Genomic DNA, 13,343 nt, shown 5'->3' with positions numbered 1-13,343 from the left:
TCCGCAGCCTTCTCCTTCCTCCAAGGTGAGTCTGTCTGGGGGACGGGGGTAGGATTTCCAAGAAGGCCCGGTTTCAAACGGCGCCCTTGGTGGATGTCGTGGCGGCAGTTCTTCGCGCGGAGCGGGGGAAAGGCGCATCTCCGGAGCCGTGGCGGTCGGCCGGCCTGTGTCTTACGCCCGCCGCGCTCCGGCCAGCGCTCTTGGCGCAGAGGACCTGACTTCCCCCAGCTTCTTTCGGACGCGACCTTCTGACGGCAGAAGGCCTGGCGTATTGGGAAGGCGCGGTGATGATGAAGATGATGATGGCGGCGGAGGATCGGAGTTTACCGCCACACACACACACCGAGGTGGCCGGGAAGGTGCCGCCGCGGCGTCTGGGAGATGGAAGAGCCCATTCCCGCCGCCCCCCCTCCTCAAAAAAACAAAAACAAAAAACCCCGGCCAACCAAGTAGCGAGGCGAGAGCAGCGATCAAACCAGGTGTTCTCGGGCTGTCCAGGAGCGGGGATGGGCGGATGTCAGGGTCCCCGCCAGCCCAAGGCCCGGGCATGCCTGGCGGGGGCAGTTGGAGGATCGCCGGGGCCGAGCCAGGGAACCACTGGCCGGGGATGGGGCGCTGCGCTTTGGCGAATCCGCGAGTGTTGGAATCTACTGCCTTTGTCTGACAAGTCATCCATCTCCCGGGCCGGCGCGCGGGGGTGGGAGGGAGAGAGGGAGGGGTGGAGGTGTGTGTGTGTATGTATGTGTATGTGGACGAGGGGGGGTGCCGGGTGCGATCTGGAGGGGGCTTTGCCGCTTTTAGAGAGACGGGCACTGGCGGCGGCAGCTCCATTCTCGAGGCGCAGCTCGTGGCAAGCACATCCCCACCTTGGCGCAAATCCGCCAGGAAGGCAAAGAGGGGGAGGAGGAAGAGGAGGAGGAGGAGGAGGAGGAGGAGGCAAAAGTCTGGCCGGAGCAGAAGGAGCCCTCCACCACCGTCGCCAAGGAACCTGGAGCTACAGAGGCGAAGAAGGCTGCCTGGGGAGGGAGAGCCAGCGTGCCCGGACTGGCCGCAGCGCGCCAACTTCAGCTCAGCCGAGCCCGGCCCGGGAAGGAGAGTCGCCGACACCTTACGGGGACCTCGCCATGCCTTGCTTCGGGCCCCCCTTAGCCAGCCAGGCAGGGATCTTGTGAACGCCGCAGCGGGCATAACTTCCCCCTCGGCTCGCCAGCTCGCTCGGCCAGCAGCGGGCTTAGGGCAAGGAGGCTCCCCGCGGCCCGCCGGCCGGGCTTCCACGGCTTGTCCTTCTGATTCTCCCCCAAGTCCTGAAGTCGAACCTCCGAGGCGAAACGGCGGCTTCAGCCGACTTCTTCCCTTTCCTGTGCCTCCCCATGGATATGCACTGCAAAGCAGACCCCTTCTCCGCGATGCACCGTGAGTACCGGCCGCAGCCTCCCTTCCCCCGCCCGGCGGCTGCCTCCTGAATCCCGCTGCCCGCTAGAAAGTTCGGGCTTTTGGTTTCCCACCGTCTTTCCGCTGGGGCCCGTGAAAGCCGCTGGCCGCTCGCCGCTTTTGGATCTGCCAGAAAGGCAGTTGAGGGCTCGGGAAACCCCGGTCCTCAAACCGGCGCGGCTCCTTCCACATATTCCCCCGGGAAGTCTGGGTCCCAAAGAGGCCTCCCCGGAATGCCCACGGCCAGGCTCAGGCGTGCGGGGAGTCGAAGGGGCAATCTTGCTGCCTCTTCGATCTTTCCCTTCACTACTCCGAAGGCGGCCCCGGCGGAGGAACAAACGGCGTTTTTTTTATATGCGTTTATTTCTTTTGGGGGGGGGGTAAAAAAAAAGCACATATTTCAAGGTCGAAAATATTAATTATGCCGCGTTTTATGGAAATGTGGGTGCGTGACCGATTTTTGTGTTTGATTCCGATTCCCTCCCCCCCAACCTTGCCCTGCAGTTTAAAACTCATAGAAGGAAGGAATTATGTTGATTCGTTAGAAATAAAGACGCGAGGCAAAAACGGGTGGAAAATCCAATATCTCCGTCAGGCTGGTTCCCCTCCCCCACGCATTACTGTATTTTTTTTTAAAAAAACACCCAAAACCAAACAATCAATTTCGAGTTTAGAACTTTGAAGTAAAAATAGAACAGGCGATTGAAACAAAGCTTAAGTAGTAAAATACCAAGATAACTTTCTACGTCCTTGGCTTTTAGTTTTGCCTTACCTAACAACAGGCTTATAAAGAAACGAAAATTAATCTGTTAAAATTTTAAAATATTTTGAGGTTGGAAAAACTGGGAGGACAGACAAAACGCATTTTTTAAAACGTTGGGAAGCTTTATTTTTCTGAAATTTTCCATGGCTTTTAAAAAAAAAATTACAATGACTCATCTTCCTTCATGTCTTGTTCATCACTTAAGGAACAAAAGTGACTAGTTCTGGCTTTAACTCTGTTGGAAACGAGATCAGATTGCAGACCGATTTTTCAGGTTGGAGCCACCGGTTAAAACTAAAAGTGACTCATTTATCTTTAGCGCCTTCTACAATATTTTGTGTTTTCCCCCCTAATGGAGGACATTTGCTTTCCTATGAAGTATATCTTGCATTCAATACAAAGAAAAGCCAGGGAAAAAAGAAATACGGTTGGAAAACCTAAGAAAATGACCTGCAAGGTGTAACGCTCCGGCTTAGGAAGTAGCAGGTGCAATACGCTGAATTATTAATCCCCGTGATCTTTTTTTGCATCTGTTGCCTTTTTAATACTCTGTAATGTGAGTTATCAAAGGTGTTTTGAATTATTCAGAATTGAGGTCCGGGAGAAATTGCTTGGCCGGCTTGTAACTTTAGAGGCAACATCTGCAAAAGGTGAATCAGATAAATGAAGGGAATGAGCAGATACTTCGAGAGGCGAGTGCGGGATGGGGGGGGGAGAGAGAAGGAGGCAAGGAGGGCAATCCGAAACTCCCACCGACTTCCCCTTTCCCTGACACGGAGCACACAACCGTGGCAGTTGATGAGGGGCGAAGCACATTGGTGTTCCAGTACATGCTGATAAATAGCTACTAACCGGACGTTCAGCATCCTTGAACGGCCACCACTATAGAAAGGATGGGGAGAAAAACTTAATTTGCCAAAGGATTGGGATCGATAGAGGGCAAGAAGAGTTTTCACTAAGTTCAGAGACCATAAGTCAGTATCACAAAGGGGGGGGAGGGAGGAGAGAGGGAGAGACTGGGCAAAAATGCAAACAAGTCATTCTTCAACCCAGCCTCCGATTTCGGTTCAGCTGCTCCTGTCGGGTGGAAAGGAAGCTCAGGTGTGTTGTCTACGGGGAAGGTTCGGTGGTGGTGGTGTGTTTCACTCGATTCCACCTGCTTGGGCCTCTCTCGTAGCCATTCAGATCTCTGGAGATCGAAACCGCCTTGGGGACCCCTTTTCCTTCCAGAGCCGCAGCAGCAACGGCAAGCGCTGTAGATTTCCTCCGGAAAGCCGAAATGGAGGTCGCGGGGTTAACTGGGTTGAATAATCAAAAGCGAAGAAACGGGGCACAGAAGCGACTCCGCTTCTCAGGGCTGGGCAGAGAAGTAAAGTCGGTTTTTTTTTAAAAAAAAAAAATCGCCTTCCTGAAATTCTGGCTCCTCTCCACTTCCATCCTGATAGATTTTTAGGCTAAAGAACCAAAAAGGTCGAAGGTTGTCTTGTTTTAGAACGTTTGAAAAAAGGGCTTAAAAATCCAACGAAATGAAAGCATTTCGACGGCCGTTGGGTTTTAAATGCGGAGAAATTATTGTTCCCCCCCCCCAAAAAAAACGAGAAAGGAATAAGGAGCGATAGGAAGAGCAACCGTCGTTGTAGTAGCAGCAGCTGGCGGAAAAGCATTTAGGAAATAAAAGGAACATTGTCATTAACGGGGAAATGATGAGTCTCTGGATTTCGTTTTTAAGGGGGTCGATTCCCACGAGGGGCGCGACCAGCTTGGTGGCTTCAGTCTCTCGCCCGGCTTGCTAAGCACTGGGGGGGGGGGAGAGACCGGAAGGCCGAGACTTTGCCCCCCTCTTGAGCCCCAAAGTGCTGGCAGAGTGACCCTCAACCTCCACCCCAAAAAAATCCGGCTTCCAGCTCGCCCGAACTGCCCCGACTAATGCCTTTCTCTCGTTCTTTTTTTTCTCCCCCTTCCCCGCCCCGCTTGCCTGCTTTTCTGTCTTTCCGTTCTCTCTCCCCAGCAGGGCACGGGGGTGTCAACCAGCTCGGGGGGGTGTTTGTAAACGGCAGGCCCCTACCGGACGTGGTGCGGCAGAGGATCGTGGAGCTGGCTCACCAGGGCGTGCGGCCTTGCGACATCTCCCGGCAGCTACGGGTCAGCCACGGCTGTGTCAGCAAGATCCTGGGCAGGTATGAGCGGGCGGCGGCGGCGGGAGGGGAGGTCTGCTGCTCGGCTGCCCCTCGGGGTCCCTCGCCCTGCCCGGGCCCGGCGAGCCCCCACCCCGCTCCTTCCTGCCGCTTTCTTTTGTCTGGCCTGTCTCGACACAGGGACCTGCGGTGGGTTCGCAGAGAGGGGGAAAAGCCCGACGAGCCCGGGGACAAACCGAGCGCCGCCCCGCTTGCGGTGAGACCAGCCGGCAAGCATCCCCTCCCCGCCTCCCAGCTAAGCCAGGCCGGGCCCTGCTTTCTCTCCAGCCGCAGGTCAGCAGGAACCCGGCCCGCGCGCCGCCGCCGCCGCCGCCGCCTTCAGAGAGCTCAGCTAGGATGGGAGTGGGGAGCCGGCCAGCCGGGGCCGCCAAAGAGACCGACGGCCGGGGGGCAGAGCTCAGCCCGAGGCCGGAGAGAAGAAAGAGTCCAGGCGGCCTTCTCTGACCTCGGTCCCTTGCCGGCCTTCTCAGCCTCTTGGGCCCCTACGAAGGGACTGGCCGGCCCGGGCAAGGCGAGAGTGGCCGGGAGCGAAGGCGGGTGGGGGAAGCCCGGCCTTCGAATCGTGGCCCGGGCAGGCGGGTGGCGAGGTGCTGGCGGGGCTGCGGCGGGGACCGAGAGGCTGCGACGGGAGCAGCGCCGCTGAGCCGGGCTCTGCCCTCCCTTCCAACCACCGCAGGTATTACGAGACAGGCAGCATCAAACCGGGTGTGATCGGCGGCTCCAAGCCGAAGGTGGCGACCCCGAAAGTCGTGGATAAAATCGCCGAGTACAAAAGGCAGAACCCCACCATGTTCGCCTGGGAGATCCGAGACCGGCTCCTGGCCGAGGGCATCTGCGACAACGACACTGTCCCCAGCGTCTCCTCCATCAACCGGTAAGTCGCCGCGTTTTGTGGCCTTCCCGCAGGACGCTCCCCCTGGGCTCCTTTCTCGGGAGCGTGGCCTTTGGAGTGAAGTTCTGCCCACCCGAGAAAGCGAAATACGGGCAGGGGGAGCCCTGGGACGAAAGCCCGCCGCGCAGGGATGCCCGGACGGGCCAAGGCGGTAGGGTGAATGAATTCATCCAGGCGATTTCCCCTGGGCTATTTCCTCCTCTGGGCAGAGCGTCTGTGGGGCTTGGGGGGCGGGCGGGCAAGGAGGACAAAGAGTTGGGGTGGCTGCCTGCAAGGCACGCCTTGCTGTGACTGTTGGTGGAGGTCTGCAAGAGGACAGAACCGTCGCTGGTTAATTGCTTGCTTTGAATGAACCTCTGAGCATATTCACTCTTGCCTTCTGAAGCTTTTGCCTGTCTAGGATCTCCGATGGGAAATCCCTATTGAGGAAAGCCTTGGGGTGGGTGGGGGGGTGGGGTCTACTCCTCTACAGGATTTGGCCAGGCCTGCAAAGTCCCAAGCTTCCTCACCTTCAACTGGGGCTGAGACACATGCCTGGGACTGAATCCAGGCAATGGCCGTAATTTAGATTTCCATGTGCTTTACAAGGTGATGCTGAGAAAGGAATTGTGCCACCTGTGCCAGGCAGATGTACAAAAACGCCCCATGGAAAAAGCAGAGTAGTGCTCCGGTCTATTCTGTGCACTGGTCTGGAAGAGAAACAGACGGGGGTGGGTGGATTGGGGGGGGGGGGAGAGATGCACAGAATGGTTCTTTGGACAGACACATAATTAACGATGCTTGAAAAGTGGGAGATGTCACCTATCCATAACCCATTCTCACAAATGCTGAGCTGTCACTAATTACAAATGAGCAAATGCAGCCTGCATATTTGTTTGAGCTTTACACGGAGTACTTTTTCTACGGGCATCAAACGTTTTCTGAAGCTTTTTTGAAGTTTCGTGATCCTCTAGGAACAAACCTCTAACAATCTACATGGATCTCTTTTTCCGAATGCATAAGCTGAGATTTGGGTATCTTCAGCTGTGAATTATGGAACGAGCAGCTGCTGCAAGTATGCCATATTATAAATCTCTATGTCAAAAAAAAAAAGTAGCCCTATAAAGATATTTTGAGTCAGGCAGAACGCAACAGCCGACAGTTCCATTTCAACAGCTGTTTAGTTCAATAGTTATATAATAGTAAATTCAGCACTTTTTAAAGAAGGAAGCGATGTGCATCGAAAGCATAGAAACAGTGGTGTCTTTATGTAAAAAAGATGGCTCTTTGTTCTTACAAATAATAGACGTTTTGTAAACTTGGCAACCTGGGTGGCTTTTTACAGTTTAGAAAAAAATGATGTGGGGGTCTTTATTTATTTATGTATTTATTTATTTATTTGTCAACAAGTACAAGGAAACAAGTATGAAAACACATGAAAAAATGGCACAAATAAATGGATAAAAATAAGCAAAACATAGCCATAAACACATAAAAAGAGTACATATAAATGGGGACAGGAGGACGGGGATGGTAGGGACCTCTTAAGAAACACATAAGGTCCACGGTAGACAGTTTAAGGTGAAAGGTCTGGGGGTTGGAGGAACTAACAACAGGATCCGGTAGGTTGTTCCACACATTTACTACTCTATGGCTGAAATTGTTTTTCCTGCAATTAAGATTAGAACGGATTACATTTAGTTAGTATCTATTGATAGCCCTTGTGTTATTGCAGTTGAAGTAAAAGTAGCCATTAGAAGAATAATCCCAAATCATCTCAAAATAACAGGTGAAATTAACCAGGGAACCTCCCTTGGGCAAACAGAGATGCCTCCTCGATGTGATGGCTCTTCGTAATATATGGCTATGTTATCCCACCAAATTATCCCGGTGTGTGCTATCAATATTAAAATGGCCATTAGGTTATGAACAGAGTTAAGTTCAGACAGACTGGCTGACTGATTATGCACCTTCCTTCAAGAAAGGGAGGCTCCACCTGTCTCAGGGATGGAGATAATAGGAGTAACAATTGGAGCCTCTTGAGAAGCAGCTGTAGAGAGCTGGACCAGAAAGAGAGAGCTGTAGGGTTTTTTTTTTTGGGGGGGGGGGGGGAGGCTCAGAACTAGGCTTTCTGGTTTAAAAAAAAGGATGTCCACTTCTCCGATGTCTGCAGAAAAGGTGACGAGCTACCTCAGGCATCTGCTCAGGTGGTTAAAAGTGTCCTGGGTTGCGGACAGGTGTGGCAAGGGTGGTGGTGGTGAGCAAGTCATTTATCCCCTCTCCAGGAATTCTTCTCAAAGAGTCATACCCTAGTGTAGTAAAGACCACACATTTGGTGCAGTGGTAAGAATCCTCTGCTAATAACTAGGATCATTTTTATCGAAGGACAAATATTTATCTGCGTCAGGGAGTCTCGGGTGGATCTGTACTGTAGTGTTTCATGGCTTGGTCATTCACCTATTTATCTCTAGAAAGATGCTAGTTGGCCTTTTAAATGTTGACTAGATGGCAGTTCGCTGGAATAGCAAGAATTTTCCAGATAAACGGCAGCAGCCAAACACCAGGCATGCGGAAACATAAAAAAGTAAATACCACAAATTGTTCCTTATAAGCTCAAGGCAGCCATCAAGAATTCAGGATTCAATTGGTCTCTGTGAAGCCTTGACTTTTCTACCCATTACCTAATCTATCCCTGAAATGAGGTAAATGTGCCACATTGGGCAACGTTTGTCATTCAGTCTAAGCCAGTATTTCTTAGGGATGCTAGAATCAATATGGGAAGCTTCTGAAATGAAACTAGGAAGAAGATAGTCTTTTATATAGTCTTGATACTTAGCTGATTTGGCCAATACATGTACGCATACATATGTTGTGGTGTGTATATGTCCTTGATCTCTGAAATCAATAAAAGAAATTGCTCAATTTGTCACGAAAGAAAACAGAACTCCTGAAATTATATTGTTGGAAATTAAAAAGAAGTAATTAGATTTCTCTCTTGATAAATATTAGGATTAGAGCCAATAATTATTTCATATCCTGCATATACCATATAGATGTATAAACAAAGGAATTATTATAGAAAAAATTAAAAAATATTTTTTCCATCTTGCCCGAATATTTATGTTTGGATATTTCTTAATTTTCTCTTCCTACGATTCTCAAATCGTAAAATAGAGTTATATAAAGTATAATGGTAAGTGATATGTCAGTACTAAGTTTTACATTCGGCGTCTTGAATCTTATAAACAATATGACATTTTGAATTACGACTCTTAATGCTTGCCTCCAATTTCCCTGTAATCTTGTTTTTCTCTACTTTCTGGATTTAAAAGTTGTGTGAATAGAACTGATGAGCCAGAGAAGTTGTGGTTTGCTATTTGCTAGATGTTTTAAAGCCCAGAATCTGGTATGTTTAAATGTGGACTCCTTCACTAAGTAGATGGCTAGATTCAAATAGGTTGAAATGGCAGAGAAATTTAAATTAAACATCAAATACTGAATTTTCAATACTACTACTACAACTACTACTTCAAGTTGTCACTAATATGGCCACATTACAATAGGGTAGGTTAAAGGAGAAGTTTCCAACATGGCCCCACATCATGAAAACAACTATTATTTGGTTTTGCTCATTTAGTACTTTTATTTCCCCTTCCCTCCTTCCTTTTTTCAAAGGGGAGAAAAATGCAAAATTGGCTAAGAGGCTTCCTTTTGTCCCAATTACTATTTGTCTAGATACAATATAAATTCTTTGACCATCAGTGCCCCAAGTATCCCTGGCCACTTTATTCCCTCCGCTGCATACCTGACAGTTTTCTTTGTCAACTTTGTTCCTTATTTTTTTGAAGCAGTGGATGATCAATAAAAGGAGAGTTAAATAAAGGCACTAATGAGATATGTACAGAAAATGTCTCCGCTCTGATCAAATTAGTCTAACTGGAGACACTGACATAGGAATATCACATAGCAAACCCTTGGAAAACATGGAAGTGTCCTTCTAGAAAGAAAGTAAGAGTATTCCAGACCTTTTTGTGTCGTAGTATTTTATCTTAAGAGAGACGGGGGAATTTTCTGATGATACAAAAATGTAGTTGAGTGTGTGTGTGTGTTATCAAATGATGCGTCAGGATACTTGGAGGAAGAACTAGTTTTCTGAAAAGGGCAGCTACCAGTGATTAATAGGATAAAATTCCTCATACCTTAATTGTTTGTCAAACTAGGTGGTAAATTACAGTATAGCAAAAGTAGGCAGGTTTTATTGTTACACAGGCAATATGACACAAACAGATCCTCAAAAGAATTCCAACCCTAGAGATTAGAAATAGCAAGAATGTCATTTCAGTGCTTCAAACAGTGGGGGGGACACTAATTTATGGAGATTACGTGTAGATTTTCAATATCTTTATAATTTTTTTTCGGAGCAAATGCCTTTCTCGCACTTGGATGTCTTTCACCTTGTTTCACTGCAGCTATTTATATGATTCTTAAGAACTATCTCCATCTGTCTTCTTTGGAGCTTCTAAAACACTGGTTTGTTTGGCAATTTTCAAAAGTATAAAGTTACCTTAAGCAAGAATAGTGCAGGTAGCATCGCAGGTGGCTGATTTTCTGGAGCATGAAAGTTTTTTTAAAAAATTGTGCTTTAATTCCGTCTTTGTGCATTCTTGTGAACTGTGAGGAAGGAGAAAAAGTCTTTATGCAGTTTTCCACTTTAAGAAGGAAAGTATTTGGGCTAGATAGGATCTCTCTGGACTGCAGAGGTGGAGGTGTTTGGTTGCTATTCTTCCTGTAGAAAATTTTGCATGACTACCGCTGATTCAAGTACAGTTGCACACTTCTGAACTATATCCTGTAATTTGGCTTTTAATGGTTGTTTAATTTGTAGTAGAAAATGGGAGCCTTATCTCTTTTTTGCAGATTACATTGCTGTTAAAAGCACAGGAGTAGGCACAATAATATTCACGTAACTACTTTGTAATCTGTTTATTTCTACCTGTATATGCGTCTGCATCCTCCAACATTTGTTCCTTCATAGAATCCAATACAGCTATTTCATGCTCACCAAAACCCTGTGACAAACTTCCCTAGAGAGGGGAGATACAAATTTGCTTAAAAACAAGCCAAAATACTTCTTTTCTTAGGATCTTCTTCAGAAAATTTCTGACCTAGAATGAAACCTATGTGGCAATTGTATGTAATCCATAGGAAAGTAATACGGAATATTTTTGGTCTGATGCGAGAAAGAAATCTCTCCCCCCGCCCCGAAACGATATTTCTATTGTCTTAAATTAGAAGTGGGCAATCTATGCAAGATTTCCCTTTCCCTTCCCTTCCCTTCCCTTCCCTTTCCCTTCCCTTCCCTTCCCTTTCCCTTTCTTTCCTTTCCTTTCCCTTCCTTATCCATTTACTTCCTTTCCTTTCCTTTCCTTTCCCTTCCCTTCCCTTCCCTTCCCTTTCACTTTCTTTCCTTTCCTTTCCTTTCCTTTCCTTTCCTTTCCTTTCCTTTCCTTTCCCTTCCCTTCCTTATCTATTTACTTTCTTTCCCTTCCCTTCCCTTCCCTTCCCTTCCCTTCCCTTTCCCTTTCTTTCCTTTCCTTTCCCTTCCTTATCCATTTACTTCCTTTCCTTTTCATACCTTTCCTTTCCTTTCCTTTCCCTTCCCTTCCTTATCTATTTACTTCCTTTCCTTTCTTTTCCTTTCCCTTCCCTTCCCTTCCTTTCCTTTCCCCTCCCTTCCCTTCCTTATTGATTTGCTTCATTTCCTTTCCTTCTCTTCCTTTTCTTATCATTCCTTTCCTTTCCCCTTCCCTCTCCTTCCTTTCTCTCTTTTCTTAGCTCCAGGAGCTCTTTTCAATCATATTTGCTGAGGTTGAAGCATTTCAGCTGTGTAGTTACTGAGAGTCATTATGAAACCATTTCTTGGAAATTTGAGAAACAAAACAAGAAAAGTAGTGGCTAATAAATGTGATAGACTTTAACAAAGATAAAAAGAGCAACAAAAACCCTCTTAGTCTGGGCCGAGCTCTTCCCCCCCCAAAAAAACACATCCATTCCTGCCAGTGAACTTGCTTCCACTTCATAAAATTGTTTTGCCATTTTAGTCCTCTCCCATCTAAAGAAAACATTCAAGTGTAACCACTTCCAGACACCAAAATGTTGCCCATTCTACAATCATTTGACTGCATGAATAAAGTAATGTGACTATTTCTAAAAGTAACAGACTGATTATGGCATATGGCATTATTTACTATTTAATTGTTAACCAATAAGTAAAGATACACTGAAGCACATTATTGTCAATATTAGCATTTTCTATCATCCTGTTCGTGTACCACACTTTTGTGTTAAACCCCATTATGTCAAAATCACTGTTTATTGTCTGTCTGTGTAGCACCCCAGGGCTGGCCGAAAACTCTGTAGACTCTGACACAGATGTATGTAAGGCTAAATACATGGGTAGATAAGGCCATTGATTTGGTGTGATAGATTATAAAATAACATAGCTGCAAATTTACTTATAGAAGTCTATTACTACAAATTATTAGTGACTTTAGAGAATGATTTTCATTTTGCTAGCAACTGACTAAGAGGCTTCCGCAGGAGTTCCTATCTCTCTTGCCTCAGAAGTAAATGCCTCTGAATTCAATAGGACTTCTCGTTAAATAATCATAAATTGCAGTTTTACTCATAAATGTCTTGATTATGTAGCCTTTATTAATGAAGAATCCAAAGAGCAATAGAATAATTCATTTTGTAGAATCAGCTAAATTATAATTAGTGAAGTAGCTTTCATAATTTACAAACCTCTTCTTCAAATTAGCTATTAAACAAAAGGATGCTTTCACTGCATCCTTTACCATTAAACCCTTGGAATAGATGCTTATGAAAGGATCAAGGCATCCAAAGCAGAAAAATCAAAGCAGAAACTCAAAGCCATCGCTAGCTGGTTCAAATGCGGAAAATAACAATCGCAGTAACATGCTAATGAAATCCTAGATTTCATGAACAGCACTACACAGTAGTGGCCAAAATTGTGGAAACCTTTTGGGAAAGGTGTACAATATTTTTGAGGTACTATACTACTCCAAAAAATAAGTGGCATTATTAGCCATCAAACATCAAAAATAGGCTTTTCCCAAACAGTTTCCACAATTTTGGCAACTACTGTAATGTGAATATGGCATTAGCCCTGTCATATATGTCCAATTCAGCAATATAGCTTAGGCGGGATATTAACTAACTTTAGCACTTTCAAAATTGACCAGCCAGCATGCTATACAGAGGTGAGTTTCATATATTTTTACCATCGGTTTGCCGTGCACCAAAAATGTGAGCGCGCATTCCACCCATGCGCTTTGCTCGTGCGTGCGGCTTGCACACCCATAGGTCACCACGACTGGTTCGTCCGAACCGGCTGAATACCATCACTGATGCTATGGCATGGGGAAAAAATGTTTATGATGCATTATTGAGAAACAACAAAATAAATAAACCCTAAAGGTTGTCATACAAGAAATGGCTGCCTAGTGTTCTTTATGGCAAGGAAGTGGCTTCAGCTTAACATTAGGTAAACAACCGTAATGCCTCATGAGATGTAGTTTCACATTCATCTAAGATACTTAAGGAGAATCTAGACAGCCAACTGTTAGGGCTGTTTGTGACATGTGCAGTTGGTTGAAATAGCTTGAGGAGTGCGATCTCTTAATTGTCAGCTTTTGAGGGCAACAGAGAGTGGTACGTAGAATGAAAGCTAGTCACAAATATTTGAAAACCCAAGAGAGAAAAAAAATCTTTTTTATTCCCTAGTTCACCTGTGAAAGCTTCCAGTTTACACAGGCTGAATCTAATGTGCAAAGAAGGCTAAATGTTCTGGGAAGGCTCACATCACAGAGGCTTCCTTTAGCACTTGGTAAATTCTATTTATATAAGGAATGCGGTGGCTCTGTGGCTAAGATGCTGAGCTTGTCGATCATAAAGGTTGGCAGTTTGAATCCCTAGCGCCGTGTAATGGAGTGAGTTCCCATTTCTTGTCCCAGATTCTGCCAACCTAGCAGTTCGAAAGCATGTAAAAAATGCAAATAGA

The 13,343-nt window shown here is 46.5% G+C and overlaps 1 protein-coding gene across 9 annotated transcripts in view; it reads left to right on the top strand.

Moving 5' to 3' along the window:
- The first annotated feature begins 878 nt into the window (after window positions 1-878).
- The window catches only part of PAX2 (paired box 2), a 165,711-nt gene continuing 153,246 nt past the window's right edge, over window positions 879-13,343 (top strand). For 2 of the 9 annotated variants that reach the window (XM_081953768.1, XM_081953771.1), the window contains exons 1-3: window positions 879-1,413; window positions 4,203-4,371; window positions 5,066-5,263. In XM_081953768.1, the coding sequence (XP_081809894.1) occupies window positions 1,371-1,413; window positions 4,203-4,371; window positions 5,066-5,263 (410 nt within the window). In that variant the 5' untranslated portion in view covers window positions 879-1,370. Of the gene's footprint in view, window positions 1,414-3,770; window positions 4,663-5,065; window positions 5,264-13,343 lie in introns of those variants that run through there. The other 7 variants (XM_081953763.1, XM_081953766.1, XM_081953770.1 and 4 more) reach the window with 6 other exon arrangements.

This window comes from Natrix helvetica (genome assembly GCF_964273705.1).
Source record: "Natrix helvetica genome assembly, chromosome: 5".
In the NCBI taxonomy this organism is placed as follows: domain Eukaryota; kingdom Metazoa; phylum Chordata; class Lepidosauria; order Squamata; family Natricidae; genus Natrix; species Natrix helvetica.
Note: the sequence above shows the minus strand (reverse complement) of the source record. Positions and strands in the feature narration are given on the sequence as shown.